The sequence below is a fragment of the Nymphalis io genome, chromosome 19, assembly GCF_905147045.1.
Source record: "Nymphalis io chromosome 19, ilAglIoxx1.1, whole genome shotgun sequence".
NCBI lineage: Eukaryota > Metazoa > Arthropoda > Insecta > Lepidoptera > Nymphalidae > Nymphalis > Nymphalis io.
The window spans coordinates 5,232,029-5,255,517 of NC_065906.1; the positions used below are offsets into that span (position 1 = coordinate 5,232,029).

Genomic DNA, 23,489 nt, shown 5'->3' on the forward strand with positions numbered 1-23,489 from the left:
CAGAGAAGGCTTTGCGAGTAACTTAGTAAATTTAGTCCGAACAGGAAACACCGAGAGTCGTGTACAAAGAGGTGCTAGGATTATTAATTATAAATGATGTTTTCAGTGAGTTAAATAGTTTTGCATAATCTGAATATTTTAGAATCAATACATGTAAATAAAATTGAAGTTTATGTCTGTGATTTCAAAATAACTACCTCCTTTAAAGTTAATATGGCTATTTGCGAGTTACGAAAACCAAAACAACACTCATATTATATATATATATATTAAAGGTGGTGTAACAGCCTGTGAATGTCCCACTGCTGGGCTAAAGGCCTCCTCTCCTCTTTTTGAGGAGAAGGCTTGGAGCTTATTCCACCACGCTGCTCCAATGCGGGTTGGTAGATTCACATGTGGCAGAACTTCAGTGAAATTAGACACATGCAGGTTTCCTCACGATGTTTTCCTTCACCGTAAAGCACGAGATGAATTATAATCACAAATTAAGCACATGAAAATTCAGTGGTGCTTGCCCGGGTTTGAACCCACAATCATCGGTTAAGATTCACGCGTTCTTACCACTGGGCAATCTCGGCATTTTTTTAAAAAAAAAAAAAAGGTCATGTGTTTGATTATTTCTTACTTCTTCAAGCTTTATCACAGGTAAAATATAACATAATTAATATATTTTGCCCTTTTTATCCCGTTTAAGTGGATTTTATATTGTGTCACGGGTGAAGCCGCGTGTGAACCGCTAGTTCTCCATATAAAAGTTTGGTACAAGTTTATAAATTTTCAAACATTTGGCATAAATTATTCCAAACCAATTTGTTTTAATTGTAACTCCGTCTATAGCAATATACATAAATACATAAAACATACACTTTAATAGTATATGTGTAGTTAATGATGATGACCGGCTGCACGGCGCGTTTTCACCCGCGTTAAACGTTAGGTAGGCTCCGTCGGCTGTAGCGTAATGTCATGTTACAGTCTATAACTTCAATTAATGGGGTGTCTTATGCAAAAATACTTTTCTAAATCCGATTGGTAGATCTTGAGAACTATATATTTATACATATTGTAACTTATTATATAGATAATTGTGTTATTTTGAATATCTTCTTTAGATGTTGGTACTAAATTGGAAATTAATTTATGTTAATTTTTTTTATTAAAATTGACTCGTCTCGCAATGCTCATTTTTTTATCAACACAAAACGATATATGTAATTAGTCGGTACATAAAAATGATATATTTGATAAAGAATCGGAAAATAATTATGGAATACTCGGATTAAAAAAATACTCACAAGTTTCTGAAAATAGAAATTCTTGTGTATTTTAGCGAAAGGTTAAATTATGACCCAATTAACATAGCCCTTACAAAGGAACCGGCTCCTGGCATGTAAAAGGAACTTGTTTACTCAGTCGGTGACAGCGACGGTGGCGCACGCGCATCTCGTGCTGGCATCGGATATCTAGAAACGATTTCATTTTAAAAGCAATACAATCGCAGATGATTAACGCCCCTTTGACGCCAGTCGTAGGGTGAAGTGATTCGGCGCATGTCGCGTTGCTAAAGTGTCCTGATTTTTCGCGATAATATATCACTATGAAGGTAGGGTTTATTTTATTAGAAATATTTTCGATATATTACGAATCAATTACATATAATTCAAAACTGTTTTTAGCGTTATTGCTTTGAATATATAAGTAATCAGCGTTTAGTAGAGACATTTTAAAAGAGGGTAGTTTTATTATTCGTTCTACGATAGAACTTCTTGATTATTCAAAAGCCGTAATTAGTTTAGTTCAAAATAATTTTATAGTTTCATAGTCAAAATTAATTAAAATAAAAATGTTTTATTGTTACGGTGCGGCCGTTGATAGATAAGTAGCACCAGTCGTATAGCTGATACCACTATATTATCTTCATGTTCGGTTTTGAATTACGTTTACTATTCGCTATTTTATTATTATAAAATACGAATTATACAAAATAATTTAATAAATGTTTCAAGTTCTACGTCCGTTCTTTGTGTCTATCAAATAAATCATTCCATTTTCATCATATTTAACGATATTTTTCCGATTTTTTTTTTATTTCAGAGATGTTTAACACTATCGTAACTTCCAGTATTTAAAAAAAAAAAAATAATACAAGCGCTTCGTGACCTTTTTATGATATGTAATCAAAAACAAACTAATTGCGAAGATAACGTTCGAAAAATATAATATTTATCATAATAAAATAGTATACGTTCCGTGAAATTATAGTAGCGGGTTCATTCTAGCGTCAATTTTGGACTAATGGATAATAGTTGTTATCAAAGAAATACTGTAAAGGAAATTGTATACATATTATAATATCAAATAGAAATGCGATACATAATAATAAAATAAATTATCCTACTTTTTATATATTTTCAAAATTAAATATGGCATGAATTTTTCGTCGTACACAAAAAAACAAAGAACGAAATGAGTGTACGTTATAATATATTTATATTTGCAAAAGTAACACAAAGAAATATTTAACTTTGCGAACCGAACGGACATCATTCGTATTACATTTAAAAACAAACAATAGCTCATAATTACCTCAAAAACATCACAACTGTAGGTAGCAGGTTATTTATTGTAGGTATGTATTAAAAAAAAAAATAGTGATTTTTTATCGAACTTTATGTAAACATGATATCTTATAAACTTTAAATGTGTGAAATAAAGATATTTATCTATCAAATTCAGATCATGACGCACTATTTGTGATATTGTAATTGTTTATTTGTTATGTTTACCGCCAATTTTTTCAATATAACATGTCTGTTACAACAAAGGCTTAGCCGATTTTGATGCCATTTAATTTTAAAACTGCTAGGACTTTGGAAAGGATATCAGAATGACTTATTATGTTTGACGCGTACTGTTCTACGGTAAATTATAAAGACAATATTAAAACCAGTCTTAGAATAAAACTACGCGATTCTGAATCCAGTTTTAAGACGACTCGAAACGTTCGCGCTTAAATTTTAGCTGATAATATTTTATTGTTATTATATTATAGTTTTTAGTTTATACCACAAAGTTCTGCTCATAACATTAATGAATTAAAGTAAGGTAAGGATATATCATGTAGGACTTTACGTCTCTTTATATTTTGTAAATTAAGCTTTTTTTTATATTTAATTACCCGCATTTAAATCCACTTAAAAAATAGACTTAGAAATATAATCTTTAATATATATTTAATAGTTCAATAACACCATTATTTCTGTTTTAAATAAGAATAAATTTATACATACTATGGACGGTTTGATTTGATCGAAGTAATATTTACCTACTAAATTGTTTTATAATTTTAATTATTTTAAAAAACATTAAATATTTTTGTTGAAATTAATAGTAAGAAATCGAGAAATTAAGATTTAGTAATATAAAAATAAACAACAAATTTCGTAACCGCAATTGCAGTTGAACATAAATTTAATTATTAGTTAAAAAAAATAATTAGTATCAATTATATACACACTGGGTAAGTGGAGTGGAGTGGAGTTGTATTCGTAGGAGTCAGATACCAATCTCCATTCGTTTCAAGGCAAATGTTATCTATGTGTCCCTTCCAAGTTGTACAGATAAGATAAAGAAACATTACTAATATAAGAATTAAAAAAATAATTCTACCAACAACTGTGTTTCGAGTGAGTGAGCCAGTGTAATCTTAGTTCATCTCAGTTATGATGTGGATGTCGTATTAGCGAAGTAGGAGTTAATATTTCTTACGATGACCGAATGTCTAAGAGCCAGATTTACATATAGGACATTTAAAAGAAAAAAAAAGGAGAGAAAAGGGTAACTGCTTAGTTATTTACTAGTCTTCTTTGTAAAATCTACACTCTGAACCTGTTGTAGCTTTACATTCAATTTAATCATGTAATATGATGATTCGAAAATGCCTATATGATTCTACCTATATAAAGAATAAGTTTTTAATTTGAAATTCAATTACTAGATGTAAAAGTTTAAAATAAGAAAAACAAGAATAAAGTGCAATATACGTGACAGAAATAAAACCTTTATGCGCCAGAAATGTTATAATTAAACGCTACACATGGAAACGTTGCAATTGAAAGTGCGTAGTCTCCTCATCGCGACCAAATAAAGTTACGTCAATATATTATAAATTGAACTGATATTTAGTAAATGAAGAAAGTCTGACGGAATTTCGCCTGCGACTTCCAATGTCAAACTGAAGACAACTGCGATAAAACAGAGACCCAGGAATAAGAGCAACGGCTTCTTCGACGTCTCCCGCCTCGAGGCGCGGGAGTTTAATACTGTTGATTTCTAAATCCAGACTACATAACATCTACTGAGAATTATTTATAGAACAAACGAAATAACATTTTACTGACCCAAACACAGCCACTTCGGGTGACCTTTATCTAGCCACTAGACGACCCATTGTTTGTAATAATAAACCGGATTATGTTTAACAAGATGCCTAATAAGATGTTCCTTTCTTCTGAACGTGACACTGCGATAGCCTTGCTATCATTCATGGCGCCGTTGTACAAAAAACATGTCAGCAACGATTTTATTTATCGTCTCGAACATTTAGAGCGAAATTAATTGTTATAATATGAAATTAAAAACTTATCGGCTTGTGACGGAAGAGTGGAGGCTTCGGGTCACCTGACTATTTAGTTGCAAAATCTAACCATGATCGGTCGAGTTCGCGTTTATAATTATAATAAATATAATATAATAAAACTATATTAATTAATAAAAATTTGCATACGTTCCCATGCATGCATGCAAATACTTTTACACAATTAGTTAGCACTGAGGAAGGATTTTTGATAATTTAACCCCTAAGGTATATGATAAAGGAATGAAAGTATGTATGAAACTCTATAATTTTTGAGCTATGGAAATTCGTAATCCCGAATTATGACGCGAGCGATGTCGCGGGTAAAGCGCTAATATTTAATAGTAGAAAACAATCTCGACTAGTTTGTGGGAGACGATACATTTACACAGTTCTGTAGTTATGCAAATTACTCGAAACAATAATTACAAAGTTGTTTGTGTCTCGACAACTACACGACAACTTGTTACACTACACATGTTCCCACTTACCGATGGAATTGTACGTCGAAATAATCTTACCTAATAATTTAGTTTAAGCTTAATAATAAAAGTTTCACTTAATAAATTGTACAACCTTTTGTAGGTTGCCTTTGATGCCGTTTACAGCTTTAATAAAGCTAAGAAGACAGCATGCAAAAATTAAAAATAATAATGATTATGATTTTAATTCAATAAGGACTGTCTGAATGACTTCGGCCTCGACCTCGTTCATTTAATTTTATTTAAGTATCATTCCCTGTGGTATAAGCTATCTCCATATAAAATGTTATCGAAATCTATCACCGCTTATTAATTAGGAAATCTTAACATTACATTACATTCGGTTTAACGGTATTTATTTTCCATTAAGAACACATTTAAGTGAATTGCACTTATAATGAGAAAAAACATTTTTAAATTAAAAAATACCTATTAAAACAAACTCGATACAAGGTTAGTTATTCCTACAATTAAACTATGTAGGTGACAAAAAACTATGACAAAACATGTATAAAAATATAAACAGAAGATATTAACAAGAAAAAATACGAATTATATCGGTAATTACAAAATACATTCGAATTTATAATAATAATATGGTTTACGATTTTAACTCTAATCGAGTTAGATCGACGATAAATATTTATAATCAGTCATCCGTTCTGACGCCTTTATTTTCCCTCATTTGACAAACAAATGTTTAAGAATTCGAAGAATCGTTTTGCGTGTTATTATAGACAAACATTAATTATTAATGCGATAAATATATTTTTTTATTAAAATTAAAATATATTACATAATATATTACTTATACAAATCTGTATTAATAAAAATTATTGTCTAATAGTAATTACTGTTTTACAATCATTTACCAACAGTAGAATGGTGTTCAATTTTGAAAAAATATGTATAAAATATATGAAATTATATATGAAATTTTGGTATCATGAACGAATCAAAAAATGTTGTTACGTTTTCTGTTCTTTCTTTTAATCCGTTTCTGTTAATAATAATTCATGACAGAAAACACCACGAAATATAAAATATATTTGTATTACATGCCCCGTAGATTTTTCGGTGCGCAATACGCGTAACTATAACAAAAAAAAACCTCAACTGGTTATGGTAATTTAACAACATTTAATAAATAAATATTAAAATTGTTAATATTGTGACGCATCATAGTAAAATCCAGTTCTACATTTGTGCGGTTTTAAAATTGATTGAATCATATTAAAAAAACAGGGAAATAAATAATAATAATAATAATATCCTGCGACATTTTTTACACACGGCCATCTGATCCCAAATTAGGTTTGTACAGAGCTTGGTACTATGGAAACCAGACAACTGATATACTACATATACTATTTTTCTTTTGTAAATACATACTTATATATATAATTACACCCAGACTCAGGACAAAGAGACATGTTCATGCACACAAATATCTGTCCTGGGTGGGAATCGAACCCGAAACCTTCGGCGTGAAAGGCAAGCATCCACCAACCACGCCAACCGGCTCGTCAAATATTGAAATGTACATGGATTCCAAAACAGAAAGTTAGTTATTTAAAAAATATATATTCATCAATCTTGTATTATCCTGGAGAATGTTTATGTACCTAGTAATAGTTTCTCCCTAATTTTATATATGTAATTATATTCGTCATTCGATATGTTGTATATAATGTGGTTGTAATTAGGATTAGAAAAAAAAAACATTTGTAAATTTTTGGAAAGCGATATCAATCTAGCACGTAAACGACGCAACCTCAATCAAATCTACATATCTACAAATAAATTATTATTAAAAAACTTTTTTTCCAAAACAAGCTAATATATGTGTAGATGCAAAACGTCAACTCCGTAGGATAAGAGGAAGTGGTACTAATTCAGCTTACAAGATTTGAATCAAACAAACATTGCAATTTATATAAACGCGTATAAAAATACAATTGCTGTTAAAAATTAAGGAACATCAGAGGTAGAAGCTAGTTTTATAATAGAACAAACACTACAAATCGATCCATAATGAATAATAATAAAGAAATAAATACACATGCAATTGTTATCAAGGTAACACACGCGTACTTTGTATATATGTATATACATTTTGCGAAGCGCACACTACAAGAGATTTGACCTTCGTCTAAGAGCAAAATAAAATTACCCTTAATTATCGAGCGCTGATTACCTCCTGACCTATTTTCTCTGTTCATACTCGGACTTGGTGATTCAATATCGCCTGTCATCAAAGACCAATCGAATATTTGATTAACTTTTTTTAAAAAAGATTAAAAGAAAAATTTGTGTTAAAAATAGCTTTTATATATCATTCGATATGGACAACGGATTAGCAGGTGTATTACACGATAAACGATTGACTCCTTTATAACGTGGTGTGAGTAGTAAAAACACATATATATAAACTGTAGGGCTATTCTGTCGTAAAGTGTCAGGAAGTCATATGTGACATTGAACATAATAATTATAACATTAGAAGGATACACGCATCAAAATAGTATATCATCATAAATTGGCTGTCAATCTGTACAGAAGTTAGTTGTTCTTACATTTTAGCACTGTTGTTTCGTCTTCGTATCACTGTAAAAATTGATAAACCACGTAAATGGCAAATAGTGGTTATAGTGTTAACTTTTAGGTCTTATAAGCTCACAGGACTAACATTTACATATGAACTCTGCCTAGCAGTAGAAAATACTTTATATTGTCTAACTTATTTATTACTTCGTTTTGTGTTTTTTTAATATAATTACACAATATTAAACTAAAACTACTTAAGACAAACGGAGTAGATTACAAGCTACCGCTACCAATCTTGAATTTTTCACTAGCCTGTTGAGATCCACTAGGATATTTCGACACAACTTTATTAATGTTCATGTAGGTCATTAAACGAAACGAAAAATTAGTAACGTTCTCTCTCTCTTTCTGACATTATTGATTTGACCTGCGAAAAAGAAGACATACTATTGCTTAACAAATCACCCGCTAAACAATCTTTATAAAAGTACGGCCGTAAATGTTTTAGACGGGACAGCATTTTCGAAGTTTCTTACGATATAACTCGTTTCACAACTAAGCATAAACAACGCTTTTTTTTAAATCGAAAGTATAAACAGTGTCCTAGCAGCATATTAGTCATTATTAAAATCGTTTGATAAATACGAAATCAATGATGAGCCATTCATAAATAACGAAAGAAAAAACTGTGATTACTATCGGTTGTACCTTACAACTAATACCGTCACACATTTAAAAAAAAATTCATTGATAAATTTGAATATCGAATATTATATAGGACATATTATTCGATGTCGAAAGTCCACATTCGAAGTCCGTGGCGAATTGTTACGTTGCCTTTCCGTTTGAGTCGTATTAAAAACAAGGGATAATAATTAATGATCAGTTCCGATCGTACAACTATTACTTAGTTAATGAGTTTAAAAATAAATGTGGTTCAATAAACTCGATGTACTTGCAACCGGATTCTGCGGTGAATGATACTGACGCAACAGACAATTAGTTGTACATTTATATCTAAAGTAATACGAGTTTGTGTGACCCGCGACAGATAGTACATAGTAATTGTAACATGTACTTATTTATTTCGCATATTCAGAGTTTCAAAAATTGTACGTTTGTATGCGCGGAAGGAATTGATATCGATCTATCAATTAATATTATAAGAGCCGAAGAGTTTATTTGTAAGAACGAGTTAGTCTCTGTTCAACTTTTTCGATTTGAAAAAAATCTTATTTGAAAAAACGTTACGAGGCACGGAGGCGGAATAGTATTTATTAAACGCGGGTAATTCGCGCGGTGCAGCTAATAGCTAACATAAAAATTGTATTAGCGTGGAGCTTTGATGCAACTACAATCAAATGATCTTTATTATTATTAGTAATAAATAATTGATAACTATTAAATTTTATTTACAGGAGATAATTATTTTACTGTTTCCTTTGATCGGATTGGCTCTTTCGACCAATTCTTGCTGTGTCAACGATGAGATTATTCGACCACGAGGGATCTGTGGGAATGCCACCGCGAAGATCAACATGCATTGCACCCTGGGACACATGCTACTCAAAGACGTCATCTTAAATGGCTACAAAGTTTCCACACAGGATTCTCCGAGCTACGTGTTTGTAGAGGATCCTCGTTTGTAAGTACCTAAACTCAAATTTTCTTTTACTCAATAGCAATTTACTCTTAACCTACAGACCATTTCAGAGCATAAAATTTTATTATTATTTAATCCAATTCAAGTGACAGTCTATCCTTATTAAAAAAAATTGTTACACCGAATTAATTATAATAACTTTGACGAGCCGGTTGGCGTGGTTGGTGGATGCTTGCCTCTCACGCCCAAAGGTTGTGGGTTCGATTCCGACCCAGGACAGATATTTGTGTGCATGAACATGTCTGTTTGTCCTGAGTCTGGGTGTAATTATTTATATATGTATGTATTTTCAAAAGAAAAATAGTATATGTAGTATATCAGTTGTCTGGTTTCCATAGTACAAGCTCTGTACAAGCTTAATTTGGGATCAGATGGCCGTGTGTGAAAAATGTTCCAGGATATTATTATTATATTTAATTGCTAAAATATAAAATTCTGCGATTCAACGCTAATATTTGTATATACATATATTATTATACATTTCATTGTATAGGTTATTGTTTATTATTCATACTTAGATGGTGGAAAATTGAACGGGGCATTCAAAGTCGTTTTATAATTCAGTGTTAAGTTGAAGATCTATACGTAAGCATTGCCTTTAAAGTGTAGTGAATAATAATTTGAATCGTTTAAAAAAAAGTTATATAATAGAGCTTTGTAAACAAAATGTCTTTATCATAAATATTATTTATTACACGAAATTAGATTTAGTTGTTAATTAATTTTCAGATATTGTCTCGGTAAAATGTATAAGAACGCCAGCGATCCCAGCCTGGGCACAATTCCAGTAGCGGTTGTGTGCTTCGAAGAGATCAAATCAAGTGGCAATGACGTCGAGACGGGAGGGGTCCTTACGCTTATTTCTGTATTATTCCTGATCGCCACATTCGCGGTTTATATGTACATGCCGCAAATGAGGTAAATGTGTTATTTTTATTTATAACTAAACCGTACTGTGTGACTGTGTTTGGAATGTTTTTAAACAGATTATTTGTTACACACTATTATCAGCAAAGTCATTCTTCAATTTGACACTCACCCGATCGTAAAATGGTAAACGCGGACGTAAGTAAAATACAATACGATACATCTATTAGTAGGCCGATAGTAAATAATTTATTACAGGAAAGATTAGATCCATTCATGCTACAAGTTAGCCGTTTTGTATTTAAACAAATATTTCGATTCAATATATTCAATCAAAAAATATCTAAAGAAGATAATAGTTTTTTATACACTATTTTAAAAGACACAACATATAAATTATACATATATAATTATTTAAATATAAAATATTTAAAGATTTCGTTTTAAATAACGAAAGTAAGACGATCATTAATATGGAAATATTAAAAGCATATATAAATGATAAATTTATCTCCGCAGGGATCTCCAGGGCGTATGTTACATGTGCATGTGTGCCAGCATGGCGCTCGGATTCTTATCACTGGGAGTTTTACAACTCAGTCCCGGGTTCAGTGGCGAAATATGCACGATATCAGGTAAACGTCATCGTTTTAAAAATTTTTTAGCGGCTGTTTAGCTTAATACTGATTTCTCTCTTTTTAATGTTATTAATTTGACATTGTAAAAAAGAAGATAGAGCATTGTTTAACCAATCATCCCGTTCACAATTACACAATATAAGTGTAAAGCCGTTAATGTTAAAATTATTTTACATTAAAGTAATTCACAATAAAAATTACAATTATAAGACATTTTGTATTCTGTAAACGAAAGAAGTAAAACAGTATTATCTAACAATAGTGTCCACTATAATTAATATAAAATATCACAATAAAATTAAATGCAGCAAAGGCCACATAGAGAGAAGTTTGCGTTAAAGTTTTAGCTTACTCAACCACGTGATAGATAATCACGCACATTTTTTCGCCATGTTTTTAATATACAAATTAAGCACATGGAAACTCAGTAGCGCTAGACAACGATATTTTGTAAAACATTAAAACTATGATATTTTATAGTTTAAAGAATGTATTAAAACCTTTTTAAATTATTTTTTTCTTAAGGTTTTCTCGTCTACTTCTGGATGATGGCTACGTTCTTCTGGATGAACGTGATAAGCATAAACATGTATAGAACTGTTGAGTAAGTTGTATTTTTACAAATTATTAGATTCGCGAAATATCAAATACTAGAATTATTAACTATCAAGCTTATTAAATTTTAATATAAAATTTCATATATATAAATTAATGATTGTAAAAATAATTGAGTTAAAATGTCGTTTTTAATGTATTTACTATTTATTTAATAAATCATAAGTGTGTTGACAGCAGCCGCTATAAATAAGATATCGAATCATGACATATATATATCTTAATTATCTTCAGAGATGCGAGTTATTTAAAGAAAACTGAAAAGAAACAGTATTTCATGTACAATTGCTATGCCTGGGGCTGCACGATTTTCTTTCTGGTCGTTGCACTCATTACCAACTTCGCGGAGGGAAATCACTACAAGCCAGGCATCGGCGAAAACAGTTGCTGGTTCAACGGTAAGCAATATATCCGCTCAGTCGCTCCGTGATAAAAATATCTCACTATACGAGAGACACATTTTTTTACCTTAAACTTTGCCCCTCTCATCATTAAACGCGGGTGAAGCCGCGGGCAAAAACTAGTTCATAATAAATAGATAAATTTTACTCTGAATAAATCCTTAAAAATGTTTTCAGAGGATAGACATGCTACGTTTTTGTATAAAGATAAATCCTTTATATAATTAACATCTCAAGATGAAACACGTTTAATTAGTATGATAAACTTGTATAAGTACGATTCAAAACGGCTTGTGAGAGTCCTCTCGACTAAAGTACACATACATGAGTGGATGATTGAATATTTATAAATGAATATGTGTATTTAATTGTATATTTATTTACAGGTCGTACAGAAACATGGATTTTCTTCTACGGACCGATAGCCATTCTTATTGCCGTGAATGTGATCCTATTCGTTATGTCATCGATAACTTTATGGAGGCACACAAGGAAATATGAAGTGAACAAGCTTAATAATCTGAAGCATAAGTAAGATTATATTTAACATATTATCATCTGATTCTGTAATACTTTTTGAATTAGCCATTCATACACATATCGAAAATTAATCACTTTAATAATTAGGGATATAGTAATCAAATTGACATAAAAATATTAAAAGTTCAATATCACAAAATATATTTTTAGAATACACATAAGATTGAAGAAAAAATCGAAACCGCCATTAATCATATATACAAAAAGTTTTTTTTTTAATTCTCAGACCCTTCAACAAAGATTAAACGTTATGAAAAAAATAGACACAAAACATGATTAGTTTTTTTAGAAAGGGACAGGAAACAAAAACGTTTAAATACCAAGGTGGGCAGACAACTGAAAAAAATAAACCTTTTGTTAAAAATTTATACTCACGTTTATCCATTTATAAATTTTGTTATTGTTAAGTATTAACATGACTTTGGTTAGTATTGTTTTTTAAACAATACTATAAAATAATAATCATTTTCTATTTGTAAACAAATGTTAAGCATACGTATCGATAATGCCGACTGTATAATACCAAAGGTATATATTTTGCAGTGATGCGATAAGTTATCTAATATGAAAATGTAGAATAATTAAGCGAGTGCAAAATTATAAAACAATTAAATTCAATTAAAAATATGTACCGGTCGCCTTATCGGCCGTGATAAGATACCATTTGGTGCTGCGTTGTGTATGGCTGATACAGACAATACTAATTTTATAGATTTTAATATTAATAAACAATTTCAGGTTCCTCGTTTCCCTTAAACTATTCCTCGTTATGGGAATATCTTGGATTTTTGAAATCGCCAGCTTTGCACATGGTGCAGAACATATTATTTGGTAATTCAAAAAAATATTTTTTATCACATGATAAGGGTATTATTTTTAATTTTAATATAATCGATTTTTGTTTAATTTTAGGAAAATAATGGACACATTTAATTGCCTACAAGGAGTGGTAATATTTTTGATATTGGTGGTGTTCAGAAGGCGAGCTATACAAGGATTGGCTAGCGAGAACTGCTGCTTATTCATAACACGCCCGTTAGCCGAAAAACTAAGTCCCCACGACGACAGTGATGACCAGCAAATACTAGCCGATGATACTGTAGAGGTCAGGCTTAATTAAAATAAGGACTATTCAAATATAGAATCTTATTTTTTTTTTAATTTGAATTCAATGCCAGCATTCAGCTGGTATGAAACGTAATTGATTAGCTCAGTGCAATACTCAGTATGTAAAATAAATCTTAACTGGTGAACTAGTGAGTTATTTTGAGATTGGCTGTAGTTGGCGAAATCGGTCAGGAGGGCATCATCATCATTATATAATTAAAAAGAAACAAGTTAAGATCAGCTTTAACATATGATATTTCTATTATAAGAATGTTGTTATTGAATCTCTTAAAAATGTATATATAACGTCTGTTGTACGCAAATGAATACTTATAAATTGATGTAATTAATAAATTAAAAGGTTTTAACTATAATGGAAGTTAATACATACAATTTAATTTTATTTGGAAATGTTTTAGCATCCGACAATGAATAGAAAGAATAACTACTTAATTACCTTTTTAATATTAGGAATAATTCAAATTATATTTATTTCTATTAAGTGCCATGTTAAAACAAGCTAATTATAATTAATTAAAATGTATAATAATATTATATTATTGTTATTAGCAAGCAAATACTTGAAATGAATACTAGCATTTACATTAATGTAAATGCTATTGAAATAAGTTTTTTTGTTATCATATAAATTAGTGTTTAAGTTCGAATATTTTTAATTGCATGTTAAGGATATGAAATGCAAAGTCAAGTAATTATAAAGTATTCCATTCTTCCCTTGTTTTATTAATACTTTCATAATTTCATCAGTCACTAAAATTACAATAAATACCTTGTAATGAAAACTTAAAACTGTATAACACTATTGACACCTCATAGACAAAAATCATAGAACATCTGGTGGCAAAAAAAATAAACTAATATAAGATCTTGGCATTATCAGAATTAATAATAATTGTACAGTCCTAGTTGAAATTGTAGTTATTTAAAACTAGATTTATGACGTCAAACGAATCACATCAGTTTGAGTCTATTTTTTTACATTTTATTACACGGCGTGCCTTACAAAGTTCAAGTTAGTTTCATCAACATTATAATCACTCGCAGCGACGGCCCTGGCCTAAAAGTAGAGCGAGATTGTTTTTCAGTGCTCTTTGTGTCGATCTTCGCTATAACCCAGGGCCGGCGCTGATTCGGTTCAATTGCAAATAACACTAAGTACGGTTGTATTAGCTATATTTGGCGTCGGCCATATACAATTTTAAAACCTAATTGATTTCAACATTTGTATTAAAATACACATAAATCAAGTCTGTATGGGTATAAATCATTGCCTATCTCAAATAGATTATAAAATCAAACTCAAAGCCGTCAACCGACAACTGTCATTATTTGACGTTTATTAAAACGATATATTTCTGCTCAATGCTGTTCCAGTATTAGTGTTTTACGAAGTTGTAAAGTAATACAATATACAATCACAAAATAAATAAATAGAATAATGAGAGACATTTAACGATTAACACAGTATTTAATATAATTAAATTAGTGCCTTTAGTGTCGTGCCTTACTTAAAACGAAAAGTTAATTTGTTTATATGTAATGAAAGTCAATTAAATTATAATTTAAAATGCACACTTCGCTTACAAGATTGTATATTTTGTTATTAACCCTGTATACAGCCAAAGCTGAAATCGGAGAAGTTGACTTAAACGAATTGTCAGAACAGCAGAATTCAGTAAAAATAAACAAGTGTTGCGAACCTAACGAGCTTATGGTCGACTCTATATGCAGATTGGCTGAGCAATATAATCAAAGTAGGTATATTAACTGCAACATGTGAAACAATGCCAATGTCTATGGGCGTTGGTGACTACTTACCATCAGGTGGCCCATACGCTCGTCCGCCGCCTTCCTATTCTATAAAAAAAAAAAACTTAATTCAAAACTTATTAAATATTAAAACACTTGTCTTTGTAGGTCTATGGGTGCCAGAATTTAAAACAGAAGATGGCAAAAATACTACAGTAAAATATTTTCGTTATGTTAATGGAGTACCAAATTGTGCAACAACACAACAAAGGCCTATTTTTGATTTGGGAAAGTCTGAAGACAAGTGAGTATGAAGACAGCTTTTAAAATTTGCAATAATAAATTTAGCAGAATAAGTATAAGGCTCTACCAAAACAAAAATACATTATTACTCATAAATAATATTTATGACTAAATAATAACTTGTTATTGTTGTTTTCATAAATGTTATAATAAAACCCTCTTAAGTTTGTTCTCAGTTATGGGCAATTTAATTTCTTAATGAAGGGGGTAGCTTTTACTTTGACTATCAATAAAAGTAAGTGTAATGCTTATTTATTTAAAAAAGAAATTTGAACTTGTAATTAATAATGTGTTAACACTCACATAATAACCTCCAAGCTACAATTAAAATGTATAATTACATATAAAATTTCACATTCTAGGTTGAATTTGTTATCAGATGGTCATCTTCAGCACTTAATTCATCATGAACACAGTTCTGATAATATAAAGGATGACCCGCTAATAACTAACACATACAGCATTCATGAATCCATTGCAATACCTCAAGAGAAAGAGCCCTCGTTCTATATACATAACCAAGATAAATATTGTTTGGATAAGGTGAGTAGTTAACTACAAATAAAAAAAATTGTTTGCATTGAAATCAACACTATATGAACCTAAAACTAATTCTAGTTAGTAATGTGCATTCTATTGATAACATCCTACGAGAAAGTCGTTATATATAGAAATTACAGTAGAAACAAATCTTGATAACGAAATCTACAATCTTGTCTTGTCCACAATGCTCTATTGTTATTACTTGTGTAAAATTTTAACTATATTAAAATAATAATAAATAAGTTTAGGAATACTTGTATCAAAACAAAAGCTTTTGGATCTTATCTGTTCAATACTCATAAGTATAATATTACTGAGTAATAACAAATTTCATTGCCTCATTTGAATTAATAAAAACATCATATTATTAGTCAAATCAAAATAATGAAAACTTGACATGCATATTTTTTTATATACTTTCAGATACTAATAACAAGTTCAAATGCAACTGGACTATATGCATTAGTATGTGTCCCGGAAGTTATAATAAATTGGAAAGAGACAAGTTTTCTCATGAAGAAAATATTGAATCCTCTGTTTCATGCTATGGCAATGATATTATTTCTTATTGTTGCCATTATATACTTTGTTTTACCAACATTACGTGATTTAGCTGGCAACATAATAACAACTATTAATATCTGTTTAATAGTAAGTCAAGCAGCTGACTTAGTGAGGATATTTACTGAGTACAGTAATCATATAAGCTTTATGGTTACGGGTAAGTGAATTTGTACATATAGCTACTGATAGAAGAATAAGTTGCATGTAAATAAGACCTGCTATTCTCTCAGTTGAAAAGTACAGAGAAAAGGCATTTCACTCATTAATATTACAGAAAATAATGTATAGGATTTATTAAAACAAACTGAATGGGTCCAAACTCGAGAAGGTTACTAGTAACCACAATAGTTGACTATCCATATTTTGGCTACAACATTGGCTTCATAGGATTAAGTTATTGTATTGTCATCAGAATTACATACAATTGCATTTGGCATAATATTAAATTGATGTGACAATTAGATTTAGGTTAAAATTGACTTCCTCAATTTGTTTTCTAAGAGTGAAGATAATACAATGCGTAAAACATACTGATTACATGTCTCGGCAATAAAAAATATTTTATTAATAAGTCCTACTACTTCATTTTTTTACTGTAACTTTTATAACAAAAAACATTTGGTAATTTTAAATCAAAACATATAATTTTACCGATATCCTTTCGCTCGAACTAGTAGTCAATTGTTAATGCTTTTTAATATACCTATATTTTTATTTCAGATGTAATATTGTACATGAGTCTCCTGGGTGCATTCTTTTGGCTTAACAGTTTTGGTTTTTACATCTGGAAGACATTCAAGTAAATATATTATACATGTTTAATTAATAAGAATTTTAGCTCAAAGGATAATGTTTCTATGGATTGTCTTGTAGATCCCGAAATGTGTTCTTAAGAGTGACAGATGTTCGAAAATACTGTTACTACTCAAGTGTAGTTTGGTCGTGTGTTGGTTTAATGGCTGCTATGGCTATATGCGCGCACTATTTACTTGATACTGGCATTGATCCATACAAAAAGATGCGACTTTCCACTACTATTTTTATTGAAGATGTCGAACAAGAAACAATAGGTATAGTTACATGTTTTTTCTGCTTTATTTTAAGTATAAACTTTTTTGCAAGTAATTTTAAGGAACAAAATTAATTTGTTTGTTAAAACAACTTAATGTGCTGTCTGCAAAATAAATATATATTTTAATTCTTTTTAGGATGGCTGGGAATAGCTGTGTTTTTCACACCTATCGCTTTTACTATATTATTTAATCTATTCTTTTACATAACAACGATAAAAGTTATCAAAAGAATAAATATATATGGAAGGATTCATTACAAACTCAAAGGATGGTGAGTTAAACATTTACTTATATATGTATAATGTCCGGTTATTTTGTTTAAGAAATGATTCATCATGTTTACCACCCATAGAATTGTTCAATAAAATGTATCTCGAAATTTCATATATGTGATTTCAAAACCTTTAGGATGCATTACTCACAATTGGAACAATGATTATTTAAATATAGTAACCGGTCAATAATTTTATAGAATTGTTATACTATAATATATATATGTGTATACTAATAATAATCAAAACTCGATGTAAATTTCTTAACCTTTTTTTGCAGCTTTGACTTATTTGTGCAGCTATTCATAATAATGACAATGGCATGGATTTTCCTCCTTCTGTCGTGGCTTAACTTTGACGGTTTATTATACGCACACATAGTTGTAAATTTACTACAAGCAATATTAATATTCTATGTGTGTGTAGTGAGACAATCTCATGTCATGTTTCTGCTGCGAAAGAGCTGTTGTTATGCAGAGCCTATACCCACTGGGGAATGGGGAGATGAGATGACTCATATGAATGGTGGTAATTATTAATGTATTAATTACATATTTATATATATACAGCTAATATGAAAAAATAATAATCCAAATGAAACAAAAATAAACAATTAAGTTATTGTAGCAAGTTAACTTAACAACTGTTTAAGTTCACTATGAAATCAGCACCAAAAACTGAGTTAAATTTGAAAAAGTAATTTGATTATAAATATTTTATTAATAAGAATCTCAAGCAATCAGATACATGCTGTATTAACTGATAATAACGGCTTTAAGTGTTGTTCAAACAAAAATCATTTTCTCTCAAATCGTGACTCCATAAGATATATAGACAAAATATTAAATATATATAAGAGTTATATTAACATGTATTTACTGAAATTTGAGCTGCGTGCCCACAGATAGTGATTTAGAATAAGACAAACAGTATTTTGCAGAGCAATATATTATTAATATAGTATTATTGGTGCTGGTGAACATTGATTATCACTAGGCTTTGATATGTTTTACAGTTCAGGTCTGATAATTTCAGACTTCTCTTTTTGAATTTTTATCATCAAATCTTTTAACAATAAGTTAAAAAAATGTTTTTTTAATTATAAATAAAAGACAAATTATATCGAATATAATATTTTGACTGATTTACACTTTAATTGAGATTTAAAACAAGTGCTTGTAAACTATAAATATATATAATAATAATACTACAATTGTAAAACCAGTATTTCTCAGTGTTTAAGTAATCGATTTTTATATATGAAAGCCATATAAAATACCAAATTTTTGCTGTTTAAGTTAATAATTTTTATATCAATGTATTTATTTCACAATGCTTGTAATTATTTTTCTTCCTGCCCTTATCCCACTATGTGGGGTCGGCACAACATGTATTTTCCTTCAACTTCTCTGTGTTACTCATGATCTCATTAACACCTTTCATACAAATATCCTTTCTTACAGAATCCATCCACACTTTCATCGGCCTCCCCCGTCCCCTATATCCAACAACATTCATACTCATCACCCTTCTAGTAACATGCTGTTAATCCCTCCTTATCACATGCCTTAATTATTTATAATTATTTATAAATTTAAATAATTCTCTGTATTCACAAACTGATAAACACTTTATTTATTACATATCTGTAATATTTGTAATCTTGAAATAATTTCAAGTAGCTCATTTAAGATACTTAATTAGGTTTTAATTGGACCAAAAGTTTTTTATAAGTAAAATTTGTTAATTGTGTTATATTATAAGTATACCTTATTCGTTTGTATTTAACTATTTAATGACTTTATTGTATTTCTTTTTGAAATTTCCTTTATTGTAATGACACAAAAATGTTAAGACTGCATTTTTATATGAATTATTATCCGTCCTGAAGTTTACTAAAATATATAAATTTTAATGTAGTTATGATAATTGACAATTGTGCAGATTTTGAATCGAATTTATATATAGCTCTCTAGCACTATATTAGCTTAATTAAAAATCCGTAATTCAAATTGTATAGTAAAAATTACTGGTATATAGCATTTACACTAACATAACTTAGATATATGTACCTATTGTGACTTAACTGTTTTTAAAATGTACACCAATTTATATGAGCTTATTGCAACCATTTTTTTCTTTTTTTTGCAACTGTTCGATATGCGAGTATTTACTTTATTCATTTTATTGAAATAAAGCTGTGCTACACAAATATTCGTCTTTTAATGCTGAATTCACCTAATTTTATTTATGCTTATTTTAATAACTATTGAAAATAATCTAGATAACCTAACGTTAGGAAAAACATTTTTTTTATAGTATAGGTACGCGGACGAGCATGTGGGCCACCTGATGGTAAGTGGTCACCAACGCCCATAGACATTGACTCTGTAAGAAATGTTAACCATCGCTTACATTGCCAATGCACCATCAACCTTGGGAACTAAGATGTTATGTCCCTTGTGCCTTAATTACACTGGCTCACTCACCCTTCAAATCGGAATACAACAATACCGAGTACTGCTGTTTTGCAGTAGAATATCTGATGAGTGGGTGGTACCCACCCAGACGAGCTTGCACAAAGTCCTACCACCATGACAACATTCCTTGCTAATACTTTTAGTGATTCTATTTTTACTTAGAAATTATATGTACGATTTTAGTTTAACCCTTAATGTAGTTAAACCCTAAAGAGATGCAACACACTAAATAAAATACATTCTAGTAAATAAAACTTTTTTTAAAACATACATAAAAATATTTTTTTTTTCAATATATATTATATAAGTTATTAGTGTTTTGCTTTTTTTTTTCAGTAACCTAAAAGTAAATTTCTATCTTATTACTTTTAGCCCAATTGGAGATAAGTATTAAGATAACTATTACATGGAATCAAATGTCCTATAAATTACCTAAAAATAATCTATATGGTTTAGTTTTAACAAGAGAAAACCGAAACCAATGTCTAGATGGTTATTAATACTGCATAATTAAATTGCTACTACAAATATACATGTGGCATAAAAAATTAGGGGATTATAATACCCTTACTTTTATAAGTCAAGATGAACAACATATATTTTTAGGAAAATTAAAAACTTTTTTTAATGAAATAGGTAGAACTGATGGTGAATGGTCCTCATTATGCCAATGCACCTCATAATGCCAATGCACCATCAAAAATCAACCTTGGAAATTGAGATATAATGTACCCTTCAAACCGCCTGTGATCCTTCAAACCGGACCACAACAATACTAAGTATTGCTGATTACCGATAGAATATGTGCTGTGGTATCGACCCAGGGGACTTACAGACCACCAAGTAACGAAGTTCGCGTTATAAGAAAGCAGGCATTTCTTTAGATTTAAAATTAAAACCATTTACGGTGAAGGAAAACATCGTGAGGAAACCTGCATGTGTCTAATTTCACTGAAATTCTGCCACATGTGAATTCTACCAACCCGCATTGGAGCAGCGTGGTGGAATGGGCTCCAAACCTTCTCATCAAAAAGAGGAAAGGAGGCCTTTAGCCCAGCAGTGGGACATTCACAGGCTGTTACGGTTATATAGTTCACTTACCTGTGCGAATAGTTGCCCCTCAGGTCTCCGCGCAAGGGGCGCTAGTTGGCATCGTACCACGAGGTGACAGTCGTCCATCACAGTATTGAAGAACCTCCTAGTAGGCAGTAATGCTTCCAGATCAATCATCAGCTCCAAGAAGCGTTCGCAATATCTATAAAAGAATTAAAAATATATAAATGTGTACTATTTCTTAATTAGATGTCATAATCAGTAAATAGGGAGAAATATTTATTAATAACATAATAAGTTACTGCAATGCTGTATGTTGTTATGTTCTAGTATGGAGAGTGAGTGAGCCAGTGTAATATAAGACGCAAACCCATCTTACATACGGTTAGCTGATTTTTTGGAATTTAAAGGCTCATTAATACCTCTCATAGTGTGAATATTTATTGTCACTATATAATTATATGTTTATTTTTCAAGGTTTCTATATATTAAGTATATGGTTTAGTTTAGTCCGATCCTAACTCCATGGCCATTGTCGTCGTCAAATTTTCACATAGAATAATAAGCTGGTGTGATAATTCAGCTGTGAATATTTAATATTTTGGATACTTTGATATTAAAATTCTTACCTAATAGCATGAACATCAGCGTCGCCTGTCTCGGGTATGCTCTCCAATATCCGGGTGAACTTAATCATCAGACGCTGCAAGTAGTGCCTTTCCCAATTTAATTTCTCCAACAACTCTGGTTTATCTTTCTTTTGTATCGCTCGCCAATATTTACGCCATTTGGGCACAGCTTTAAATTCTTGATTTCTTCTTCCTAAAATTTATTTAAATTTGTTAAGTATTACTTTTTTATATAGAATAGGGAGGCAGACGAGCATATGGGCCACCTGATGGTAAGTGGTCACCAAACGCCCTTAGACATTGGCATTGTAAGAAATGTCAACCATCGCTTACATAGCCAATGCGCCACCAACCTTGGGAAGTAAGATTTTATGTCCCTTGTGCCTGTAATTACACTGGCTCACTCACCCTTCAAACCGGAACACAACAATAACAAGTATTGCTGTTTTAAATTACATAACCTCTTAACTATATACTAGCAATAAAGCTATTGATGCGTAATTTTTATTTGATTATTAATTTGCATGTTCTAACATAATTGTTTTTAGTAATATTTTTTGGATAAATATTATACGTATTAAATTAAACACTTCTACATATGATTGCTAGAAGTGTCGGGAATATTTTTGTATAAATTAATCCAAGGCACCAAATAAAACTAGACTGGACATTGCTTATATATATATATATATATATATATATATGTAAGTTTTTTCCAACTCATCATTTTATGAAATTCTAAAATAATACCAACTTTCAGGGTACCAATATATTGTGCGAATAGCTTAGTTAATAAAGTCAACATGAAGTATTTAGTTTTTAAAATAGTTTTCGATTTTTTTAGTGCTATTATTCCCTGAACACAATACTAAATATTGTCCAAACTTTGGTTATTTATTTTGTTAATAAGCAAATTCTTTTGATTGTAATAAAATGAAAAATTAAATAAATTTAAATTTTATATTCGATTAATTATTAATGGTACTCACCTTCTTGCAAACTGATCCACATGCTAAGAGACACGAGCCTCTTGACTTGGTCGCGACATAATTGCACTTCCATACTGCCGAAGCAGTGGTTCAAGAACAGTAGCAATGCGGTCTGTTCGCGCATATTCCTGGCTTCTTCTTCGATACTCGCTCTTAGTACTTGCTCGAAAAATCCTGGGAAGTGGTCCGGTTTTTTGAGGAATGCCTGGAATTTAAATAATACACCATTTAGTGAAAGTTTAATAGAGTTAGATCTGCTGTTAGGGTTAATCTTATTACGTAACGTAAACATTACTTAAAATCCGTTATTTTAAATA

The 23,489-nt window shown here is 30.3% G+C and overlaps 3 protein-coding genes across 3 annotated transcripts in view; 2 read left to right on the forward strand and 1 right to left on the reverse strand.

Moving 5' to 3' along the window:
- Window positions 1–23,489, reverse strand: part of LOC126775790 (RNA helicase aquarius) — a 73,562-nt gene that overhangs the window by 47,554 nt on the left and 2,519 nt on the right. Inside the window, exons 4-6 of the mRNA XM_050497879.1 lie at window positions 23,173–23,377; window positions 22,184–22,376; window positions 21,603–21,756 (exon numbers count right to left, since the gene is read on the reverse strand). Of these exons, the coding sequence (XP_050353836.1) occupies window positions 21,603–21,756; window positions 22,184–22,376; window positions 23,173–23,377 (552 nt within the window). The remainder of the gene's footprint in view (window positions 1–21,602; window positions 21,757–22,183; window positions 22,377–23,172; window positions 23,378–23,489) is intronic.
- On the forward strand, window positions 1,420–13,928 carry LOC126775803 (probable G-protein coupled receptor Mth-like 3). The gene is made up of 9 exons (XM_050497904.1): window positions 1,420–1,603; window positions 9,084–9,310; window positions 10,058–10,246; window positions 10,715–10,830; window positions 11,359–11,437; window positions 11,683–11,846; window positions 12,236–12,380; window positions 13,128–13,220; window positions 13,302–13,928. Exons 1-9 carry the CDS (start codon window positions 1,598–1,600, stop codon window positions 13,507–13,509), a joined length of 1,227 nt encoding a protein of 408 aa, XP_050353861.1. The 5' UTR covers window positions 1,420–1,597; the 3' UTR covers window positions 13,510–13,928.
- LOC126775798 (probable G-protein coupled receptor Mth-like 5) lies at window positions 14,894–20,144 on the forward strand. The gene is made up of 8 exons (XM_050497890.1): window positions 14,894–15,271; window positions 15,435–15,570; window positions 15,932–16,112; window positions 16,536–16,833; window positions 17,397–17,475; window positions 17,550–17,746; window positions 17,885–18,020; window positions 18,302–20,144. The coding sequence occupies exons 1-8, from the start codon at window positions 15,085–15,087 to the stop codon at window positions 18,558–18,560; spliced, it is 1,473 nt and encodes a 490-aa protein (XP_050353847.1). The 5' UTR covers window positions 14,894–15,084; the 3' UTR covers window positions 18,561–20,144.